The sequence below is a fragment of the Alosa pseudoharengus genome, unplaced genomic scaffold, assembly GCF_046254945.1.
Source record: "Alosa pseudoharengus isolate Yale_2024_CS ecotype anadromous, Long Island Sound unplaced genomic scaffold, YU_APseudo_1.1 YU_APseudo_1.1_scf_14, whole genome shotgun sequence".
Classification (NCBI taxonomy): domain Eukaryota; kingdom Metazoa; phylum Chordata; class Actinopteri; order Clupeiformes; family Clupeidae; genus Alosa; species Alosa pseudoharengus.
Window position 1 is genome coordinate 5,516,470 of NW_027468609.1, and position 25,389 is coordinate 5,541,858.

Genomic DNA, 25,389 nt, shown 5'->3' on the forward strand with positions numbered 1-25,389 from the left:
GGATGTTGAGACCAGCTGTCACCATGTATTCTGTGATTCAGACTTAATGCACGCACACACACACACACACAATTCCTGCAGTGCTGTAGTGTGGTTACATCCAATTAGCTGATATGAGTGACTGATTACTTGCAAGATAAGTCAAGAGCTGACTGAACAGTTGTGGATGTCTCACTGAAGGGCTTTTCCACGTGTTTAGAGTGTTATTAGAGGCAGGGATAAATGCTGTTTGTTTTAGGTCGTTGGCCTTGTGAGGCAGGATTACCCAGATAAAGGTCTACTGGCCCCAGCCCCAACACCCACCTCACATCGTGAGATTCTGTGTAGCCAGACCTTCAGTCAGTAAAACCCATTCGCTGTCTACTTGGAATTCTATCAGCTCCTCACGTGTGAGACAGAGTTGTCTGGTGGGCTCCCCTAAGTTGGTGGAATTTAATAGTAAGGGTTTTTTTTTGTCATTTTTTTGTGTTGGTAACTGAGAGGTTTCGTTCTCTCTCAAGAGTCCCAATTGTCCACGAAGAGAGCTTATTGCTAGTAAGTTGCCATAGCTCCCTACCCCCCTTTCAATATATGTTCACTCTCTCTCTCTGCCACTGTGTACTGGTTGAATGCACCTAACCTCTCATTGGGTGAATGTATTCTGGTGAATGTTTGATAAACAAGTGCTGCTGCTCCTGTGGGGCTGAAGCTTAGAGGCAGGTGTGTACCCCCCCCCCCCCCCCCCCCCCCCCCCCACTGGGCCAGCAAGTCTCTGGTCACCTGACGTCATAAAGCAGGTGAAGGAGCACTCAGGTGAATAGGGAGCCTCCATGATATGAGGGAATAAGAGATGGAAAATAAATAGATAAAACACTGGACTTCAGTATCTTATAGTGAAGTATTGTATTGTATTCATATCAAACGATTGCTGTTGATCTTTTTGGCTATTATTTTAACTATATTTGAAGCATTTAACTTTTTCATAGACTAATAAGAAAATCAATAGCGTTCACAATCCATGACTCTGCACTTGAGGTTTAAGTGAAATTGGCATATAGAGATGTGGTCAGTAGAGATGTGGACACGTTCACTCTCTGGTCCATTTATAGCTGACAAATATTACGCTTGATCATTATGGATGAAGTGATACTGATAGTGTTGCATTATGGTGCCTGTAGTGGCTACCCTGGCTGTCCTTATCAGAGAAACCAGAGGGACATGTCAACTCATCAGTCTTTCACATCTAAAGTCGTGCTTAATATGGCTCCTCTTTAATCCAATGTGACTAACTAAATATCTTGAACCATTTTGACTCACTGACTTTTGCTTTTGTCGTGTTTCCAATCTAATGAGCATTAATATGGGATTGAAGCAACTCACTGCAGTGTAATGAGTAGCATTTTAGACTGAACAGACGTGATGAAACAACGTTACATCCCACAGTCATTTTCTCTCATTTGGAATCAATCACCAGTGGTGGCCATATGTAGCACACTAAACATGATGTAACCTAGAGCCTAGAGGCTTTGTTCTACCTGTGCCACAGGTTTCACTCTTCCCACCTGAGTCCAATGGCCGAGAGCTAAACTGTGTGCTAGTTCCTCATGCTGTCACGTCGGTGAATAGGGCACACATCAGAGGAGGGGGCTGAAAAAAATCCTCATGGCCACACCTCGGCTTCACCTGAGGCTATTATCTCCGTGTCTACGGATATAGATCTGGGTGGGGCTCTGTTAGCAGCGCCCGTTGGAGCTGAAAACTAGAGCACAAGGTATTTTTTTACCCCCCTTGAAGGATTCCCACCACACTCGGGTGAATGAGGGTCCTGTGTACATGAAACATGAGAAGAACCCTCCTATGTTATTTTAACTAGCCATTCACCCTCAACCCTCCACCCTGGCTTTGCATACAGTGACGCGTCACTTGTGCCAGACGATCCTAGAATTCCTTTCAAAAAGCAGCAACTGTCAAAAAATGACTCATGGGCATTTGAAAGTGAATTTGAAAGTTTGGAACCCCGGCTACAAGCGGGTGCCATCTACAGGAGACCTGTCACATACACCATGCCCCCATGAGTCAGCCATTGTAAACAGTGACTTTTCATTATCTCAGCATGTACCATGCCGCTGATAACACGCCCATCTTTCTCTCTCTCTCTCAGTGTGGACTTTGTATGCAGCTCAGGGTTTTATCGGAGAGTTGCCACAATGGAACCTGAAGCGCAACTTTTTTTCTCTCTCCAAAAAGCTCTGTCATAATTTGCCGTCAGCTCCTCCTCTGGCTCATGTGTCTGGTTCTGCTGTCTAGTCACTTTCTTCTGCTCAGTACCTCTCTCTTCCTCTTAAATGTTATGTTTTGGACAAGATTGTCTCTACTGTCTTTGATGTCTGCAGTCAGTGTTTATAAAACACTAGTTTTGAGTGCCACTTTCTAGACTTTATACTTATCATGTGTTGGTGTTCCTGGACAGTGGTTTTATGAAAAAGCTGTGTGGCATTACTCAATTACTATGCCCACTGCCCACCGTCTCAGGCTGTTTGAGTTTAAAAAAAAGACATACCAATTGTCCGTAAGGCACAAGAAATATCTTTGCTATTGGCCCTGTATGTGATCAGCAACATCTTGGGGAAATCTGTGTCCGACAAGTCTGACTTACACAGAGACACTGTTCATTGCTATCTGACATTGATTAAGGGTTTGTGTGGTTTCAGACCATTTTGTTTCATCTCAGACATGATTTATGACTAATTGGAAGCTCTACTTGCATCCAGGTTATTTGTACGTATTGTTATTTGTAATGTATGTTATTCAGGTTCAGCAAAAGCATTTGGATTGTAACAGTGCATCTAATCAATATGTGCAAATGTTGTTGTGTTAAGGACTACTCATTGGACTGTATAAACCGACCAAGAAAACATTTATGTTGTAAAATGTATGTGGTAGTAAAGCTATTAATTCAAGGGTTGTGGACGCTGCAAAATACACCCTCAGGCACCTCCATGCACATACAGTAGAGATTGTCACGTACAGTACAGTAATATTTTTTCCCTGTTGTGAAGATAAAACAAGCATAACACACAAACCCCTGCAGTGGCTCCCCATCCTCTGAGTTAGTGTGACAAACCCTCCCTCTGCTGTATCGACCCTGCACAGCGGCGGTGGTGATGGGCAGTAAAAAAGCCATTTCATTAGGTCCTTAGAAGATATCACCGAGGAGTAATGGTCCCCAGCAGCACAGCACAGGCTAGAACAGGATAAATGGACACTGACACTGGATACTGTGTGTGTGTGTAGTAGTAGTAGTCTCTGCATGGGCAAATGGTGGCCTTGAAGGAGTATGTGGGTTTTGTTTAAAGGAACACACCAACTTTTTGGGAAATTAATTTATTTGCCATCTAACCCAGAGTTAGATAAGAGAACACATCCTTCTTTGTTAATGCAGTAACCCAGTCTGACACTGTTAACTTAGCTTAGCATAATGAAGTGGGTGGCAAATAAGCTTCTTTCCCAAAAGGTTGGCACGTTCCTTTGAGGCCATTTATTTCGCTTTAGCTGAACGACCTCACAACCAAGTTCGGCCATGTGGAAGAGTTTACTGGAGTCTTACAAAGTCTTTTGTCTAGCCTGCTCGCAGGTGCTGTTGTCATGCAGTTTTGCAGTGCAGCTCTCATGGGTGGTCAGCGCAGGCCCTATAACTGCTGATACGGTTTCCTTAATAGAAGAGAAATTGGATAGGTGTGTCTGACACTTCGGATTTTCTAAGAATCCGACCTTCCTGCAGAAAGAAATCCTTTTCATTTAATTTCAGGGATCCCTTATAACTTCGACCTGTTATGCACAACTTCAAACAGCTTTTCATTTAACTGTGCCTTCAGGAAACCTTTCCTTTCAAGAACAGAGAAATTAAAATTTGATTAAACTGGAAAAAAGGTTTTGATGGCTCTTTCAGTTTTTTGTAACCTTGCTGGATTGCCAGATAATGTGGTGATCTGCTTCTGCTTTGCTATGGCATCTGTGCATCTCTCTTCTCCTTTCACTTATGTTTCCACATTGTGGGGTAAATATTGCTTCCTTGTTATTCATGTAGTACCATAGAACAGGAAAACAAGTTTTTCATGTACAACGGTGACTAATTTGCATTGGAGCATTATTAGGGAAGCAACCTTTTCATTCCTTACCTCAAGAGCAATGTCCATCCATTATACAGGCCTGATGCACCTACAGTAGGGCCCAATGTTATAGGGTTCTTTTAAAACTTTGCAAACTTTTGCAACTCTGCAAAAACCTTATTGGTACTGATATAAGCTTGCTAACATGCTAACTGACACCTTTTGGTGATCTAGTTAGCGATGTGAAGCCTTGTTACATTTTTGCAGGGTGTTCCATCCCAGATTTTAGAACTATAAGTGCAGTGCTTTCACATGACTATACCACGAAAATTAGTTTGAAGGTAATACCTGAAGTAGTTGCCTATAAAAAATATAGCCTGCCTCAAAATGTGCCAAATTTTTGGTGTTGCTTTAATCTGTGACTCCGCTTATAAGACCGTATAGTGCACTCACCTGTCTCCCCTTCTCTTGACATCTAAAAAAATCTGAGTCAGAATGGATCAGCTCCAACTGTAGTCTGCTTTTTATTTAATTTTTTTACTACGTTATTGAACCCTTGACCAGAGATGTTTCCTCCTTCCTTTGAAGAAAATTCCCCTTGGGGATCCATAAAGTATCTATCTATCTATCTATCTACCTATCTTTGCCCTTGTCCAGTTGTGCATGAGTAGAACTGTTTGGCAGCAGAGTGGGCTGTGTTTCAAAGCAGAGGGCAGAGTACACAGTGCAATGCCTTTGCAGAAATGTTCAAGCAGCGTTTAATCAGAACAAAGGTTTATGGTTGACTTTTTCTTCCAGAGAACTCAAAAACGTCCTTTGCTGCAGACTTTCAAAAATATTTCTGCTGCTCTCTCAGCTCAGCCGCCTCTCAGCTTGTGATGCTTTAATTTGGAGATCATTTTTATCAAAGCTTGGAGGCATGGCCTGAGTTCTTTATTGAATATATAGTCATATACCGACTAATTTATTGTGTGTACCAATGACACAGAGGTGACCGTTTCAATCACTAATTTTCTTTGCATCCTATAAAGACATCAGTATGCCATTGTTGAGTTAGGATGAGAAAGCCTGCCTTACTACAGTATGCCAGCGATGTTATTTATTTATGTAAAAATGATTCTTTGCTATCTAAATTGGCTAGACTCATTTGGATTGAAACTACTTGTAGCCTACTTGAAGCAAGGAATTAGAGGTATAGAAAGCTTGCTCAATATGGGATCCTTAGACAACACAATAAAACCTACTTAGTTCAAATCAGCTTACTGAGATACAACAGATAAATCCAGTGATGAGTCAAACAAGCTGTTAAAAGGAGGCAGCAGTGGGCGAAGTGGGCCCTGGAATGGGGCGTGAATGTGCTCACTGAGTAGGCAAGACAATAATACTCTTTCTGTGTCAAGCCCACATAGTTAGTTACCATCATCACATCACATTATTCAGCACACTGCTCTCCCAGCTTTTGATAGCCTCACAGGTGTCGGAGGACCTTCACCATAGAAAAGCTGAGAGGGCACTTGTTTTCTTTTTTTATATACATCAAGCTGAAACTGCACACCCTCAGCCACAGAGCATGGGGAGATCTGCGCTGACGTGACGCAAGCCACATGAAATATTATGAGCTGCTACAACGTGTGTGTGGCCCAGCTCTTCCACGGTGAGAGGGGGGCGGGGGGGTGCCCAACCCTCGTACCCCATCAGATGAGCTCTGTTAGTTACAGAGGGCTCAGATGTTGTGTGCTTGTCACTGCTAATTGGTTGTGAAAACTGTGTGCTCATTTAGGGGCCCTATATGCGTAACCTAAATACAGCCAAAGGCTTCAGTCATCAAAACATATCTGTCACTTTTTTGAATGCCAGAATAACTTGTCATTCTCACACGTGCACATACATTAACTCACTCACAGTCACACACACACACACAAACACACAAACATATATACACACACACACCAGTTTGATTGAAAGAAAGTTAAAGAACAGTCCTCAAAGCCCAGCCAGTACTTTGTATTTATGATAAAGACTTTTTCTGGTCTTTTGGCGTCCTAATTACAGTCTCAAAAGTAACTCGTTCACGCGGCATAAAGATCCAATGGAGTGCTCAGATCTTTTTGATTACATCATGAAAGCTTTTCTGTCCCAGAAAAACAAAGTGTGGGAGTATTTTCCCCTCTTACTTGACATTGAAAACACTTGAAAGATAACTTGTTTCCACGGTGGTCCTTGATGGTGTCTGTCTACCATGTCTAAGCGCTGGAACCCTGGAGCTGGAGCACACCTAAGCATCGCTCTCATGGGCTTGTGTTGGTTTTTGCCTAAAGTAAGCATTGTACTGTCATTCATCCAGGTCATAACAGAGAAAAGCGGATAAGTCAATATCTCAGCATACACACAGCAGTAAATGACTGACTTATAACTGATTACATAAAGTTTTTTTTTTTTAATTATGGCATAAGGTGGTTTGTTAAACGGCAATTGTACTCTCAAAGTACATAATATTCAAATATCAGTCTTTGAACCAGAGTTTTAAACTATGACTGTCAGGACATAGATTGCATCATTACCTAATCTATCTCTTGTTTGTCCCACATTAAACCTACAGACTATAGATAAATCACACTGTATGTTGATATAAATTAAGTAGACGTACCTGGTAATGAGAGAGTGGTGAAGAGAGGCAAAGGAACACGTCAGGAGGCCTTCAGATCTCGCCAATGGGCTTGCCTCAGTGCTGGGCTGGGCCAATGGGCTTGCCTCAGTGCTGTTCCTCTGGGCTGTTAGAGGGTCTCACCACTGTCACAAGCCTTGCTACAGGCTATCACCAAAGATTCTTGATTACTCCGCTTTAACCCTCTCTGGTATCATTGTGACTGGCTATTAAAGAATTAATTCATTGCTACATCAACTAATCACTCAGCACATGTATGCTTGATTGCGCTCTGCTCGATGAAATCAGCAAATAAACTGTAGGTATCCCCACTAATTCTCGCTTTGTGATAACTGTAGTGCTAAGCCTGTGCTCGTGAAATCAGGATCCTCAGTAAGTGTAGAACTGTTTGTGTGTCTCTGCATTCTTTTTTCAACTGATTGGGGATGGTACGGACACAAAGGCATAGAATGCACTGCAGTTCTGACAAACTGATTGGGGATGGTACAGACACAAAGGCATAGAATGCACTGCAGTTCTGACAAACTGATTGGGGATGGTACAGACACAAAGGCATAGAATGCACTGCAGTTCTGACAAACTGTCGGTCTTCAAGAATCAAAAATGTACCTCGTTACAGGGCTTGGGTGAGGTTCTATTTTTAGCCATACCAACTCATTGCACCTTTAACTACACTGGCAGGAGTGCGAGCCTCTTACATAACACCTGCCATGTTCCTAGGTGTGTCCCTCCCCTCACCCCTGCTCCATTCCTGTGTCATTACTACACAAGCCCAGATGAGATCATCGACAGCAGTGTTTTACAAAACAAATGAGCTGAGGACTTCTCTGAAGCCTATTTTCATAGGCACGATGGAGCACTGCATCTGCATGCTGCACAAGCGTGCATACGGCTGGCTGACTCTAGTGGAGGAACGCTTTCTCTCTCTCTCTTTCTCTCTCTCTCTCTCTCTCTCTCACTCTCCTGTACAGTAACATAAAAAGCTTTGAGGATTCTCAGCAGGGAGTCTTTATGTAAATACAGCCTTTCTGATAACTTTCATTCCAAAACATTTCGCTTCCTCTTGCTGAGGCACAGTTTTCAACTCATGCACACATCTACATCAAGACATGCTCATCCAAAAGTCCTCATTCTCTATGTCTTAGCGCAGGCCCGTAGAGCTGAGAATTATTTTGCAGCAGCATGATGCTGAAACTAAGCCAAGTGGATCTGCAGGTATTCAGGTCATTGGTATACAGTACCTTCTAATGTTCTCCAGTCTCTTCCTCATGTGGATGTGTGACTGAGGTCATTAAAGTGAGACTTCACTGAGCCTCTCTCTTCCTGGTAGGTTTATAATGTATGGAAAAGTGTACTTGAAAAGACTATCACTCTTTTGTTATATTATGTGATGGGTTAAAAAGGAAAAGATCCACTCAGCAGTTTGGGGATGTTCCATGGCTTGGAGCAGCAACTATAATTAATGGTTATCTCGGTCTACCTATTGTGTCCTCTTTGGTCTTGTTAGAATTAGAGTTTTACAGTCATTGCAAGCTAACATTACACCACAGTCAGAAGTGCTTCACTGAAATTACTGCGTTTTGCCACTTTTCCGTCCAGTGATTATGATACTATTTCAATGACATTTTTTTTTTATTTGTTGGGACATGATTTATTTGGGACATGATTAACACTATAAATACAAGAACTTTGACACCAAAAGTAACTCTGTATCTTGAAAATAACCCCCCACCCCTTGAAAATGAAAAAAAGAACCCAAAAAGTGGCATTTTCTGCACATTCCGCCTGGAATGCATAAGCTATTCTTACTGTTTGCCAATATACTGTTGAAAAAATGCTTTCAAACCCATTTGATATTTAATAAACACTATTAATAAAAGAACTGTTACACCTCAAAGTGACTCTGTATCTTGAAAATAATCCCCCATCCCTCTTTAAAATTAAAAAAAGAACACAAAAAGAGCGTTTTTTTTAGCTGTTCTGCCCTTTTTATGCATTATTCTTACAGTCTGCCAATACTAAAACACTGAACTCATTTGGAAAATTTTTATTTCAAATACAAAACGGTTTAATAAATTATTAATCAATTAATTTATTCAGTCACATTGACATGGAAAGAACTTGAACTTGTCAGTTTTAAGTAGCACCTCATATTTTTCTTAGCCTTTCAAGACTTTCTTGGAATTTTGCATATTCCAGTGTGGTTCGGTCACTCCTCTTGTCTAGGTACGCCATGAGAGCATCTCCAAACTCCTGTGCTGTTTTCATCCTCCTCTTCCCACTGGGCAGTGTCACCTGGATTCTGAAGATAGGATCGACTTTAGGCAGAATCGTGGTGCATTTTCTCTGGCAAACTGAACCTCAAGCTTCATCCTCTGCAGCTTTGCGTTGTTGTTCAGACTTTCATCCACAAGGAACTTTTCAACTTCCCCACTGTCAGTGAAGGGGCCACCTAAAGATTTCAGTGTGTCCAGCATGTCTAGTCTCTTCCTCTCCTTTCTTTGAGCCATCTCCTGTTTCTCGTCTGCCCCACTCTCGAATTTCGCATCATGTTATGGTACCAGACAGGGTCCACACCTTTGGAACAGAACATCCTTCGCTCTGTCTTCTGATCTTCATAGTATTTGAGCTCCATCTCACTCATGCTTACACACCACTCTTTCTCCAGTGATTGCTGCCGTAAAGGGTCATGGGCAAATACATCAAAGAGCTCAGACTTTGTATGAAATAACTCTTTGTATTGTTTGACAGCCAGTGAGTCTTCTTTCCCTGTCTGTCCATACCTTTTTCTGCCCTCACTGAACTGTTTCCAGATCCTTTCTACCTTCCTCTGGATGGTGCTCAAGGAAACACAAAACACAGTGTCGTGGACCGTGGTAGTACTTGGCGTAGACCTGTTTTGCCACCTCCCATGCTGCCATAGTTGTAGTCACTCTCCCATTGCCCATCTCCAGGTGGTACCGTATCATGCTTATGACACTCTGCAATGTAGGGAGTTTTGTGGGTGGTTGGAAGGTCTTGGAGGGAGGAAAGTCAGTATCTGCATTATAAATATTTCCAGTAGATCTAGTTTTGGGTATGTTTTTGGGCTCTGCCATGCTTGATGATGTATGTCATCAGACTGATGTGACTTCTCTGAAATAGATTAATATTCGAAATAAGATTAAGTTACAAGCACTAGGTCTAGGAGAGTGTTAATTAACTTCGGTGCTGCCTACTAATTTAGCTTAATGTAACAGTTACCTAAGTGATTACTGTATAATAAAGTTAGCTGGCTAATGTGAGCAAAAACATGTCAAAACAACTGTTGCACTAAGCTAGCTAGCTAGCTAGTTTTAGCTATGTTCTTAACAGATAGAAAGCTGAAAGTATGACTAATATTGGAACCTGACACAAACCAAGATAAATTATCTTACAATAAATCATATAATTAGAATATAATAATTTAGTTTGAAAGGAAAAAGCATACCTGGGACAACTTTTTTTAACTGCTTGTCTGATGGTGTGTTGAATATGACTGTCTGCTTGGGGATTTCAACGGTTTGCTTGTAGTCAACCAGCAGCCACAATATATTATGTAAATGTACTTTATCACATTAGAACATTGCAACATCTGACAGGTGAACCAAGTGTTCTCTTAAGATATTATTTTATTTTTAATGATAAAAGGGGGCAAAAAACATATCCGATTTAGTTTTTTGGGTGGGGTGGGGGGTTTATTTCATGATAGGTACCAACTTCCAATACAAAATATCTCCCAAATGACCCAATGCACCATCACTGAAGTGGGCGTAATCATTTTCCAATTTTTTTATTTTTAGGCCATTTACCCCCCCCCCCCCCCCCCCCCCCACCCACTAAGGGCCCATAAATGTCTCATACATTTTTTATTAGATGGAAGTGCTAATGTAATTTTAATCGACACAATCTCTCCAGAGAGATTTCACAAGTTTAAAACCATGCTGTGCATTTTTACCAAAACATCTCCACTAGGGAACTTTCATTCAAATAGCACTTCCACTTCCCTCTAGCGCCATTATCATTTCTTGTTCCAGCTAAATATGTTTTGGACACATTTGGAGCAAATGCAATGAGACATCTAATAGAGAGTTTGGGATTTGAGACTCTGCTTTGTCACTGTCTCTATAGCAGTGATGGCATTGTAGTTTATGTAGTTCTCCCCACTTTAAAGCCCCCCGGTGTAACATGTTCAACTCAATAAAACGGTTTTCAAATCAATGCAATGGTTAAATGACCTGTTGTGGCGAGAATTGCGGCTTTCCCTGCTCCCCCTACCATCTCTTAGCGGAAAACCAGCCTTGCAAGATCTTCAAGCGTCCCAGCAGTGTCTGAATCAGGAAGTCCCATGAGAAGCGAGAATGAGCGAGAAACACAAAATGCTTAAAACTCTCTGAACAAACACAGGCCCCCATCAAGCACCGGTTAGCTATATGCCGGCTAGATATAAGATGGCATCATTTTTTAGATGTTCATCATGGCAGAGCAGTGAAAAGACCAAAGAGACGGTTGTGAAACATGCACCCCAAAGCTGTAGGGGGAGCTCTGTAGAGAGAAATGCAACAACAAAAGCGAGAAATCAGCGAAGAAATTACTGGAGTTACAGAACGGCCCTTTAGAGCTGGAGACTCCCATGTTGCAGTTTACTAACATACTGCAGTTTACCCCTCAGCTCTTGCCCTAAGTAGGCCTAGTACTTGGCAAGTCTTTACTAGTGTAGGGTGCCTTGTCCAATGGTCTGATTAACTGAGAATGCAGGAGATGCTAAACATGAGGGCAGAGTAATCACCTTCCACCTGAATCCAGCTAATTGGAATAAAAATAACTAAATCAATGTCAAGAATTTTTCTAATGGTCATATAGGTCATGTAGAGATACTGTGTCCTGTTCACTGAGATTCCTCTTTGTTCCTAGTCTGATCCACAGCCGTGTTCATTAGAGCTATGTGGTGAACAGTGCAAGCAGCCTCCATCTGCTGCTCTCATGTCTTTGTCCCAGGTCTCTGTATGCTGACTTTCCCCACTGCAGGATCCTCCGCATCCTCTGGGATCTGCAGAAATATCTAGAGCTTCCTTGCAACTTTGCCTTTGTAATGAGTTGTAGCATCCCCAGTTCAAAGTCCTAGAGTTGAGCTGAAGGTTCTCAAAACCATGTCTTTGTTGTTCTCCTCCCCCTCCAGCGCTTGTCAGATTTGTGTTAGCGCCGCTGTATGTGATCATTTATGATGCCTTGATCATAACTTTATGACAGTAGTCGGCTCTCTGAGAATTACTCTGCCTAAGGGTATTAATGTACATCTACTAGGCTAAAGACTAAACGTAAGCTTTGGATGTTCATGTGCTTTGTGTGCATGCCACTCCATAGCACTAGGGCTTGTATTTTTGGGGGCCAAGCAGCGAAGCTGCGAAGGCACCCATTGAGTTACTAGCTTTTCCTATTATTATTATTATATATCTGCCATTGGAGTCTATGGCAGCCCATAGAACGCCTGGCTAAAAAGTTCAGATTTTTTGGCAGAAAGTTTCGGGACACTCCACTGACCACTCACACTTATTTACGGACCTCTAAACCCAGCCATCTAGCGCCACCAACAGGTCAAAATCTGGCCGAAAATTTAATCGCTGGGTCTAAAGTTATGAAATTTGGTACACTGATTCAGCACTGTCCCATGATCACTCTCACCAATTTACAGAACTCTATGCCCAACACTCTAGCGCCACCAATGGGTCAAAACTGGATTGCATTAACGCATGTGAAGATTGAACGGTGCATCCGGTTTTCACAAATCAGGCACTGTTGGAATCCCTGGACTGACCTAAGTTCAATGACTCCTATTACGTCACTTTCCGCCATATTGGACCTCCGACACGATCATTCACAGCAATTTTTATGCATATACATTGAACACTCTAGCGCCACCACCAGTTCAATGCTGGACATGCGTTCATGCGCGTAATCCTTGACTCTTTTGTCTGATTTCACAATTGAGGTAGTGTCTGTGTCCTTGGACCATCCCGAGTTCATCGACTCCTATCCCGTCACTCTCCGCCATATTGGACCTCCGCCATATTGGATTTGGTCCAAACACAACGAAAAGTTTCAGCGGTTACAAATTTCATCCGATTTTCACAGAACTTGGCGGAGATGATCTTCAGACCGAGCCGCACAAACGATACTTGTCAGATTTTTTTATTTTCAAGTTTGTTTGCCCGTGACAGCCAATTACACATGGCGACGATGGAACAGGAAGTGGGCTAATATCTCGGCTACTCTTTAATGTATGAAGTCCAAACTTGGTACAGGGACTTGGTATCTGATTGTGAGGACGCCCTAGGAAATTGGCATCATTTGGCCTCTATAGGGAGCGCTGCAATACAGGAAGTAAGCTTGTATCTCAGCAACGCTTTGATGTACGAAGTCCAAACTTGGTACAGGGACTTGGTATCTGATTGTGAGGACACAGTAGGAAATTGGCATCATTTGGCCTCTATAGGGGGCGCTGTAATACATGAAGTGGGCTCAAATCTCAGCAACGCTTCGTTGTATGAAGTCCAAACGTAATACATGGGCATATTATCTGATTGTGAGGACATGCAAGGAAAGTGGTCTCATTTGGCCTCTAGGGGTGTTGCAATAAAGAAAATGAGCTCACATCTCAGCAACACTTTGGTGTATGAAGTCCAAACTTGGTAGACGGACATGGGAGCTGATTGTAAGAACGTACAAGGACATTGGTGTAATTTGGCCTCTAGGGGCGCTGTAACAAAGTAAATGAGCTTATTTCTCAGCCGTTCTTTATCCAATTGCCATCAAACTTGCTGTGAGTGGTTGCTCATGCCATGGCAACGCCATTCCTGCTATAGCGCACTGCTTGGCCCCCGCATTGCTGCTTGCAGCTATATTTTTAATAGCTCTTGTAATTTGTCAGTTGTGTTTTTGGCTGGTCAGTACCATCAAGGTCAGGAGAGAGTGAAGTTGCATGGCTGGTTGTCCGTAGTAGACGGGTAGGCTATGGCTGGGAAGGCAGTACAAACCTTTAGTCCAGTCATGAGAATATGTTTGTCTTCCATCCTGCAAAGTTCCGACATTAAAGGAATAATACTTTTAAAGGAGATAGTGCCGCAATCATTTTCCTGGATTCTGTCTGATATGACACAGAATCACCCTTCACTAAAATACCTTTCTTTTGTTAAATGAAGGGAATGGGAATAGGGAATGGTCATGGTCTAATTTACATAATTTGTCTCAGGGGTTTTCCGTATGGCTCAAGCAGGCTAAATTGTGATGACACTGCAAAAAGTGTCGAGTGAAGCACATATTGATTCAGGTGTGCACTCCATTTGTCTGCTCAGCTCGGCTCACCCTGTGAGAGAGAGAGAGAATGTGAGAGAGAGAGAGAATGAGAGAGAGAACGTGATGTAATTTCCTTGAATGCCTGAAGGCTCATTGTGCCATCCTTTCCCATGTAATACATTGAAGTGGAACTTTCAACACTGTTTATGAAGGAGCTTGTAGCAGCATTACCATTGATTGGGTGGCAGAAGTGAGTTGGCAAAACTGTAAGGCAAAACTTAAGTTTTTCGGGTGTGACCTAGGGCTAGAAATGATTTAAAAGCCGCTATAAAAATTAAACAAATGAAAATGTCAGCGAGTGCAAGAAAAGCCGCTCTGCCTTTGGGTGTCATCAGGTGATAGTCAGTGGTATTGCTGCTCAAGAAGTACATCTACAATATGCTAACATATAACATAATGTTGTGCTTTTCTTGTGCAGCCACATTTCACTTATGCAAACTCTACCCAGAATTCAGACTCTGAACGTCAGAACTCCAGAATTTTGCATGTCTTATGGCTAGACTGGGGTTGTGTCTAAAAATGGATGCAGTTGGAGACCTAGTTTGCATAAAAGTGACTCAAAGATGACTGCCGTATGTCGGAGCTCTCGCCTCAGCTCCTCTGACTGACTCCTGCTACCTGAAGCACAGCCGTGTGTCTGAATGAGGGTTGGATCTGCTCTCTTATCAGTGTCATCTCCCCTCCAGATCTCTGAATCATGGCCTCATTGTGTCAGCTTGTATCACTGCCCTACCCCATGACGAGGTGAAACCCAAAAGATGAAGTCTACTCTTAGCTTTTAGTCTAGCTGACCTGTCCTTCATTTCTCTGCAAGATGAGTGAGTGAGGAGAAAAAAAAATGTTTATTCATAGTTCTGTTCAATACTGCTTGTGGTGTTACAACTATGAATAGCCATGTGTTACAGTGGAAATCATTTTTCCAGTGAAGTTGACATATTAGCATACCTATTGTCACCTATAAGTGACAGGGAAATGCCAACAGGATTCATGTTTAGTAACAAATATGCAAAAGAGAAAGTTTAATATGTTGCCAAAGTTACAGTTCAAAGAGGAACTGTGTTATCCTTGATTAAGTGCTTAAAGACACTGATTGGCTACTTGGATTGCAGCTGGTTTGGACCTTAAGGCTGTGCGTTGAATTCAAAATCAGTGAGCTCCATGATCCAGTATTCCCAGTTTTGTTTAAATACATTTGAAGTGTGGACTGCATAAGAGTCCTAAATAGAGTTGTCAAAGACTGGAGGAAAATATCAGACATGACTCAAAAAATGAAGTTCACCCCTCCCCTTTTTCCTGAAATACAGCTGAGATAGATGAAGATGTCTAGCTGTAGGCCATGTGTGTAGAAAGCCATTATGAAATGGCATGCTCAGGCACAGTGCGTCGCTGGATTAGGTGGTATCTCTCATTCCCCTCCTCTCCTCCCTCCTTCTCCTCCTCCCACTGCCTGACCTCTCCTGTTTAACAGGATGAAAAACCACTGTCATCAGCATGCACTGCTCCCATACAGAGCAAGACTATTGCCTTGGGCAATGCAGGCACTGTTCCAAAGTTCACCCCACACACACACACACACCCCACCTCACCCTCAGTCTGACTGTGGATACCAGGGAGCAGTGAGTATGAGGAGGGTGCCTTATCTGTAATGAGCTCCTCAGATGAGAGCTGGCTCAGGGGGGGAGAAGTGTGACGGACGGCTGCTCCCTAGAACGGATGAATCAGGCCCATGGAGGCCAGTGCTCGAGCTCTCCTCTCTGGCCTGAGGGAGGAGTGTTGGGCCTTGATGAAGCGTGCACCACTAGAGGTGGAATAAGACCAGGTCATTCAGACCAGGAATAAGAAGTGGTCATTGCTTGTCGCATGAAGACTCAAATTGTTTTGTTTTAAGGAGAATAAGATAGTCCTAAAAGTTATTTGTTATCGTTTATTTGATGTAATCTGTGGTATTTCTCCCCCAGCTCCCAATAGAGGATACTCCACAGATAATAAGGCCCATTTATCACACTGACACAGCACCTAGTATATCTCCCCATGCCCCATTATAGCACTAGCGAGTATTATGAAAGATGAAAGCCTGGTAGATATTGGGAGACAGGTCCTCCTTAATCCCCCGGCTGACTTTTTATCATGAGGCTGCAGTCAGACCCGGTATCCAGCAACCCCATTTGACCCCTGTGTTGTTCACTGTCACACACTGAAGAGTGTAGCTGAACCCCATTTGACCCCTGTGTTGTTCACTCTCACACACTGAAGAGTGTAGCTGAACCCCATTTGACCCCTGCGTTGTTCACTCTCACACACTGAAGAGTGTAGCTGAACCCCATTTGACCCCTGCGTTGTTCACTCTCACACACTGAAGAGTGTAGCTGAACCCCATTTGACCCCTGCGTTGTTCACTCTCACACACTGAAGAGTGTAGCTGAACCCCATTTGACCCCTGTGTTGTTCACTCTCACACACTGAAGAGTGTAGCTGAACCCCATTTGACCCCTGCGTTGTTCACTCTCACACACTGAAGAGTGTAGCTGAAAATCTCCTTGACTTCCAACCGCGTCCTGAAGGACTGATAACACTCTGCATAGGGCTCTGTGCCCAGTGGCCAGCGCCCGCCCTGTTGGCATGCGTAGCCAGGTGAACGCCTCAGACTGTTGCTCCAGCGCCCGCCCTGTTGGCATGCGTAGCCAGGTGAACGCCTCAGACTGTTGCTCCAGTGCCCGCCCTGTTGGCATGCGTAGCCAGGTGAACGCCTCAGACTGTTGCTCCAGTGTCCGCCCTGTTGGCATGGATAGCCAGGTGAACGCCTCAGACTGTTGCTCCAGCGCACTGAGTGAACACCCCACTTCACCTCAGGAATGAGAAGGGTGAGTGGAACGATCACCTGGATTTTCAACGTCTCCTCCGAATCTTGCAATATCCCCTTCTCTCCTCTCCAGCCCATTTCCTACTTCTGACTGTCTGGACTGCCCTCTGACTTTGCAAATCTATGTGCACACACATACTCTCTCTTTCTATCTCTTTTCTCTTTCTTTCTCCCCCCCCTATCGTTCTCTCTTTTCTGCAGTGTACCATTCTTATCTAATATTTGTCCTTTCAGGGGTGCTTTAGAGGGGTATGTGGGGTTGGGGTGCTGTTTCTGCTGATTGCCCCACTTCCATGCTGACTCAGGGCTGTCTTCAAAGGCGCTCTCCTCTCCTGTCCTCTCCTCTCCTCTCCACTCCTCTCTTCCCTTCTCACTTGTCTGGGCGTACGTACAGCTATCGACATAAAAGAAGAGCCATGGCTCTTTTTCCCTCCTTGATGTCCCAATCTTGCACTAGTGTGTCCTGCTCAAGACAGATACAAGGCTGATTGACAATGCTCCTGTACTGTGATCTTTGGAATAGTGGTCTATTAAGAGCAACACCTCTAGAAATGGTGCCTTAAAAAATGCTGGTACTACTACTAAGAAATGCTGGATTGACATCCCAGAATGCCCAATTCTCTGGTGTCAGGAAATTCAGGATGGCTTTCTTGCATATTAGTCATATTCCTTTCATATGTGTGTATGTGTTTTTAAATACTTGACATGTTTGTTTGATGACCTAGAAGTAGTAGACTATGAATGTCTGAAAATCCTTTGAAAAATGTTCAATTTCCTTTGACTGTCCACTTTTCTCGTTGTTTTGGCCTGCAGCATAACATGAAAGAATGTGAGGTGGAGATTACTCTGTAAATCGTGTCCTTCATACCCCCTCAACTCAAGGGCAGCTGCAGGCAGAGCTGCATTATTCTGGCCTGCTGTCATGCACTTTTCCAGGCCAGTGTATGGCATTCCAGGTTATTCCTTAGATGCCAGGGCTTATTGTGTAAAGTTTATTTTACTAAACTACATTGTCTGTCTGTCTGTCTGTCTGTCTGTGTGTGTGTGTGTGTGGTTTGTAATAATTGTGTTTGACGATGAAAATACTAGACACAGAGTGTGTCTGTGTGTGTGTGTGGTTTGTTATCGTTATGTTTGACCATGACAATACAAGATACAGTACCAGCAGCAACTTGCATAATGCCAGATGAATGATCCCATGTTTTAAAGAGTGGGATTTACTAAATTAGAATCATTAGATTACTGAGCACAATACTCTAGGTCTATTCAGATTCATAAGCCAATTCAGAATTCCAGTTCAGAATAGGTTGTTCATTTTTTAGATATTAATGAAAATATCTAAATCATATTAAAAATTAATTAAAAAGTCATCAAAATAAGACCGTAGATGTGGTGCTTCACTGCATGTTTTTTTTACTGGGTATGTTGGAGGTTTCAGTGACATGAGAGTGAGGATGTGCTTATTGAGATGATGTCTCTTTTACTAGGTATGTTGGAAGTTTCAGTGACATGAGAGTGAGGATGTGCTTATTGAGATGATGTCTCTTTTACTAGGTATGTTGGAGGTTTCAGTGACATGAGAGTGAGGATGTGCTTATTGAGATGATGTCAGCATGTCTTCCCAAAGGCAGACTGGGCAGGCTGGCTGACGCAGTGAAATCTGATCACTGGAACATCCCTCTGCCAACAAGGCTGTGTTCTGTTGACATGTACCTCATGAATGGGAGGCAGAAACTCAAATAAAGCCTAGAAGCAGAGGCTCAGACTGGAATAGGAGATGAAAGTAGCCATCTACGCTTTTACGCTTTAGCAGGATTCCACTGTCCTCCACTGAATGACTCATTTAGGCCAAAATCCTTTTATTCCACTCGGCTGCCATGTTGTAACGCTTTTGGGCCACTTATTGGGCATCTATTTTAGGCAGAACTGCGTGTGCGCAAGGCTTCACGAATCACGACACACCAACCTCCCTGCAGCTACGAGAATCACAACACATGATTGGCACGATGTATTCATGGCATACCACATGATTGGCACCATGTATTCACAACATACCACATGATTGGCACAATGTACTCACAACATACCACATGATTGGCACGATGTACTCACAACATACCACATGATTGGCACGATGTATTCACATATCGGCTTTTGGTGGCGGAAAGGGCGGATATGTGTACTGTAGACGACTGCCATGTTTGCAGTACAAACTAACCCCATACATTTCTATGGGAGATTCGTTGAGTGCTGTGTCTCCTTATTAGAAAGTCTCTGTTTAGGCTTCATTCTGTAGCCAGTGATCCTTGTCTTTACTCTTATTCATGTCTTTATGGTGATCCATGTCTTTATGGTGATCCATGTCTTTACGGTGATCCATGTCTCTTCTGTGATCCATGAATACATTCCTGGATTAATAGAGATATCTCAAGTCGTGTGGAATGTGTGAAGGTGCGCAAAATCAGGGTCTGCACACTCATCCCATCCTTTCTCTCCCTGATATCACTCCTTTAGACATCAGATGGCTGTGCCTTGGTTGAAATTACTTTTCAGGTTTGCTCGTACGCAATGTTTTAGTATGAAATCCACGCAAGTCTTTGTACAAGAGGCCCCTGCTCTCTTATTCACTTTCCTGCACTTAAAGATTCCTCTAAGACCGGTGTCATCCCAGGCTGACTGTGGAAACCCCTTTCCAACCAGTGTCTGAGTGAGTGTGTGTGTGTGTGTGTGTGTGTTTAATGCTGATGAGTGCGGTTCTGCAAGCGTCCCTCGGCTCTGCAGAGTCGCATTAAAGCTTAATGCCAGCGGCTCCTGGTGACTTCTGTCTCTTTTTTGGGGGGGGGGGGTGGATTGTTCTGCGTCTGTGCCCATACTGCAGCGTTCATATCAGTTCTCCCCTCGCCGCGGTGCAACTTGAGCCACTTCTCTATTCACCACATGAGGCCTTTAATAATTCACCAGGCGCTGATATTAATAGGAAACGATCCAGCGCTGCGGGGGGCGCCATGAAAGTAAACATGTGTTGTTTTGGTTGTGCGTGAGGGCTTGCTCTGTGTATGTTGTGAACTTTTTTTTTCTCCATGTACTCTGAGTGCCAAACAAGATAATGAAGGACAGTCGGGTAGAACTGAATTATGCATATTCATCTGCAAAGAAATGAAATGCGTACAGTTCATAGGAAGAGGTTTTGATGAAACCGTTGTTAGATTTTGTTTCAGCTACTCAGACGTTAAAAAGGGCATGCAATTGTTGAGTCCCATGTACTACAAGGTTTCTTTCTAAATGAAATGACACTAAATGCTTTCTGTTGTGTGTATCTCATGGGGCACTAAATTAATTTAGTACCAGCTGATTTGTGATTCCATTTTCTTAAATTTCCCCTTGGGGATCAATAAAGTATCTGTCTGTCTGTCTGTCTGTCTGTCTCTATCATGTTGGCTCAGTGTGGCTAATGCTTCTTGTTTCCACGTGTTGCAGTACACACGGGTGTGGATCCCCGACCCGGAAGATGTGTGGAAGTCAGCGGAGATCGTCCGCGACTACAAGGAGGGCGAGCCCGTCTTGCACCTGAAATTGGAGGATGAGTCGGTAAGGTTACATCACATTTATGTACCTTTATTCAGAATGACTTGCTGTTCAGATCAGATATATAGTCTCATCATATGTGTCTTCCCTGGGAATTGAACCCATATGCTTAGTGGTATCTTGCTCTACAAGTTGAGCCACTAAAACACAAGTTGATCCACAAAATCTAATCGATGCCACGAATGCCCTGTAGGGGTCACTGTTTCCCAACGCCCTCCTCAGTCAGTCATTGGCCGGACATGACTGCGCCCGACAGGCCAACAAGCTTATCCTCCTTACAGCTGAACAGCGGCAGCTAAAGAGGCATGAAGGGGGCCAAGTCTGCTCAGACACCGAGGGCTTAGAAGGTGCTTTTCTGGAGTGGACCAAAGGCTTAGCTGCCGTCTGCAGCAGGACCTCTGTGTTTACCTAATGTGTCCATGGACACTAGAGCGGCTCATGGACCAGACTGGTCCTGCTGATGTTCCTCATTATTGTGATAGTAAACAGCAGCTTTCTCTGCTGTGGCTAGTTTATTTGGTTAGCATTTGTTCTGATGCTTTTAACATGATTTTAACACTGATAAACATTTAACTCTCTCTCTCTCTCTGTATTTCTGTCTCTCTTGCTTTTCATGCTACTGTTCACTGCTTATGCAGAGTATAATCACAATGTCAGTCACACCGCATGATTCATTAATCACGTCGGCTGTTTTTAGACCAGACTTAGAACAGTTAATAACCATGTTTTGTGACGGCACATCTTTTGTAGCTCAACAGGTGGCAGAACAGCTTATGCTGAAATGGCAAGATTTTCCTCACAATGCCAGGGCACATTTGGCAGGATTAGTCTGAGTTGTAGCTGGCGACACGGCTTGCGCACATTGGTTCTGCCACTGCCTCCGTTATTACCACAGCTCTATTACCCGCTGGGTTACCCTGGCAGCCTGCTGAACATGGAATTCACTCAATGTTTTAGACACATTTTTGATTAAATGGTCATGATTCAGAATAATGCGGGCATGTAATATGCTTGTAAGGATATGCTTTATATTTATATCATGGCTTTAGTCACTGGTAATTGATTAAATCGAGGTGATTCACCACACTGTCCCAAAGTCAACAAAACAATATGCCTTTGTGACTTTGTCAAAGTGAAATCTATAAGTTATATTTAAAACGGGGGTTTTATTTTCTTCTTTAGTTTTGCTCGTTGTCTTCATACCCATTCTCCTTTTGTCTCAGCCCGTGCAGTATGCCATTAAGCCCAAAGACAACCAGCTTCCATTTCTGCGGAACCCTGATATTTTGGTGGGTGAAAATGACCTCACTGCCCTCAGCTACCTTCACGAGCCTGCTGTGCTCCACAACCTCAAGGTCCGCTTCCTGGAGTCCAATCACATTTATACGTACTGCGGTGAGTGCCTGGACACTGGATTCACTGTCCCCTGGGCTTCGCTAATATTTTCTATTGTCATTATGATTACCGTATTTTCTGGACTATAAGTCGCACCGGAGTATAAGTCGCACCAGTCAAAAAATGTTTCATGAAGAGGAAAAAAACATATATATAAATATATATATATGTTGCACCTGAGTCGCAGGACCGGCAAAACTATGAAAAAAACTGCGACTTATAGTCCGGAAAATACGGTATGTCACTTTTTGTTGTTGTTTCTTGCTCAGATGATTATTGCTCCTTTTGTTCCACCTCCATATGAGGTAACCTTTTTGTCATCATGGGATGGTTTGAAAATGTTTGTCTTTGTCGTGTCGTCTCCTCCCAACACTGCCCATTCATGTCATTCCCACGACTCCTCCTGGTTCGCCCTATTAACTGGGATGGTAAGTTGGTGGAATGTACAGTAAACAAGAGGATTATTGGACTAGAACAAAGACTTTGCTTGTCCATTTCATCTTTACCATCCCCTCATCCAAGCCTGTGTATATGTATTGGTTGCCTTGCCCCCTATAGCAATAGCAGTAAGTAAAGTAGAACCTGCCATAAGCTTCCTATTCAAACCTGTGGCCTGTTCAGTTTTCTCTTCATACACTTCCAAATGGGCATCTAACCTGGCTTAGGCTTCCAACCAAAACTAGGCTACGCCTATGAACAGAAACTGCCTTGATTTGTTTTGTATACAGACTGCGTCTTGAGTGCACATTTTCATTGACTGTCTGGCTCAGTTTTTGCCTTCAAACCTCTCCAACAGACAGGAGGTCAGGCTGTTGCACTAGTGTTCCTCCTGTCAGGGAGAATGAGACAGAAGCACTGCAGAGACACACAATTTGTTTTTGTCTTTCCCTGAGGAACAACTGGGTCATGATCACAATACTCTAACACAGGAAGTCAGGAGAATTGGAAACTGGAGCATTCTCACTTATTGTCTTTTGTATTCCGAGGCACAGATACATATTGTCATTCAATTTTTATTGTTCTCATTCCCTCATTGTTTTATTTCCAACTCACATGCCTAATCACAATGCTATAGCAGATTTAAAACTTAAACGCTCACATAAATGTGCCTCTTGCTCCTTTTTGAACTGCAGACTTGTGTTAACTTGTATAATACTGTTGTGTAGGAGGTGTGGAGGGGGGTGAAGGGTGATGTAGTTGGGTGTGTATTTGTATATTTGTCTTGATGTCATATACTGTATGTCCAGACGTATAGATCACAAACAAGTAACCCAATATGGATGAAACTAAATAATTATTCTACATTACAACGACGTATAGATCACAAACAAGTAACCCTATATGAAGAATTATTCTACTTTTATTCAATGCAACACTTACACAATGTCATCAATGAGTGTTGTCACAACATGTCATAACAGAAATCTGGTTGAGTCAAGATCTCTTGCTTCAGTCAACCAGGTGGAAAATATCAATGGTCAAGTTGAAGTCATCAACTGCAAAATCATAACAGTCACTCACAGTGTCATGTTTAAAGCACTGCTTACCTCTGCGGTTGAGGGAGTAGTCCATTTCACAACCCCACCACCTCAGCCTAAGCCGCAGGCCTTACTGTTAGTCACTCTGATTGTGTTGTGTTGGACATGATTGGAGATAATCACAGGATGTGTTAATAGCATTACACACTGCAATACATGCTGCACGCGTTAGGCTTTGTCTAATCCTGTCGTCTTTCCCCCATCCTCAGGAATTGTCCTGGTGGCCATCAACCCGTACGAGCAGCTGCATATCTATGGAGAAGAGGTCATCAATGCGTACAGCGGGCAGAACATGGGAGACATGGACCCCCATATATTTGCAGTGGCCGAGGAAGCTTATAAGCAAATGGCTAGGTACAGGGCCCTACTTATTAGCCTGACGAGATGTAGGGTCTGGGAACTCACCATTGGCAGTGCTCAATCCGAGGGGCGGGATAAACGGTTGTCTTTCAAATTCCCTCTGCATTCAATTGGGTAGCGCTACAATTCATGAGTCCCATGCATTTTCCCACCAGCGGAGCTAGTTGGCTAGTTGATCAAACTTTTGCCAACTTAACTAAAAGTTGCCAAAAAAAGCTTAACTCGAGTCGTGATTAAAAGACCGCTGTTCGCCAGCAGCAGCATCCATCTTCTTTGTTTTTAAGAAGCAGGGAATTCACGCGGAACTGCCGCGACTGACTGAAGTTGGGGTTTTCCAGCTCGCAAGCCAACGGAGAGTTGCTTGACTACCGTGGCTGCAAATTACACATTTGCTGCTGCTGGAGTGCATCTAGATTTCTAGGCTACCTAATACTGAATATAGTACACAAAGTGGTACTCCGAATCATTTATGGGTTTAGATCATGGGGTATTAAATGTATGGATGTGTATGGGGGCAGCCGTGGCCTACTGGTTAGCGCTTCAGACTTGTAACCGGAGGGTTGCCGTTTCGAAACCCGACCAGTAGGAACGGCTGAAGTGCCCTTGAGTAAGGCACCTAACTCCTCAGTGCTCCCCGAGCGCCGCTGTAGCAGGCAGCTCACTGCGTCGGGATTAGTGTGTGCTTCACCTCACTGTGTGTTCACTGTGTGCTTTGTGTATTTCACTAATTCACTAATTGGGATAAATGCAGAGACCAAATTTCCCTCACGGGATCAAAAGAGTATATATACTTATAATTCTACTTAATTGATGTGTTTACTTTTTAAGGATGCATTTTGAAGTGAGACTTTCATATATGATTAATTCATTATGATAATCCAATGGCACCACACTAGTCGCAGCCAGATGCAAATCTCTGTGTGTCTTTTGCTTTGCTTGATTTTGACACCCAAGGGCCTCTGTAGAAGTTAAGCCTCAGCAGGATGTTAAAGATTGTGTGTATGTTCCAGCCTTTATCTAAAAGAACATTTGTAATCATTTTCATGGATTTCTCTAAATCATCTATCAGGTGCACATTATTGAGTGGTGCAGTGTACGGGCTGGATATTCTAAGCTTTCCATTCCTAGCCTGTGAAGAACTGCTAACGCAGGGCGTGATTAGTCACTCTGGATTTCCACTTGGCTCAAGCTTTCTTCGTCCTTAGTAGTATTTCCAACAAAACAGGAGCATTTAATTTCAACAGGAGACATCACAGTAAGAGCTGTGGTATGCAAAGAGCTAGTGTGGAGGCTAGAGAGCTCAGCTTTAAAGAGTCTACCTGCAGTGTGAGACTTCCATTATTTGGTGCTGCAAAGCAAGGGAAGCCTGATAGTCTGAAATAGTCTCATCCGTAATGGAAGGCATGTGGGTGGATAATAGCTGTGTGTGGGCCTTTGTTGCCCTTGCTATTGTGATTGTGCTTCTGTTTTTCTGAAGGGGGGTTGGGGTTTGAGAGATGGAAAAAACACAAAAGATGAAACTGTTCT

General features: G+C 43.2%; 1 protein-coding gene across 2 annotated transcripts in view; it reads left to right on the forward strand.

Annotated features, from left to right (window-relative positions):
* Positions 1–25,389, forward strand: part of myo5b (myosin VB) — a 68,627-nt gene that overhangs the window by 3,455 nt on the left and 39,783 nt on the right. For both annotated transcript variants that reach the window (XM_076283555.1, XM_076283556.1), the window contains exons 2-4: positions 20,462–20,572; positions 21,793–21,964; positions 23,712–23,856. In XM_076283555.1, coding sequence (XP_076139670.1) covers positions 20,462–20,572; positions 21,793–21,964; positions 23,712–23,856 — 428 coding nt within the window. The remainder of the gene's footprint in view (positions 1–20,461; positions 20,573–21,792; positions 21,965–23,711; positions 23,857–25,389) is intronic.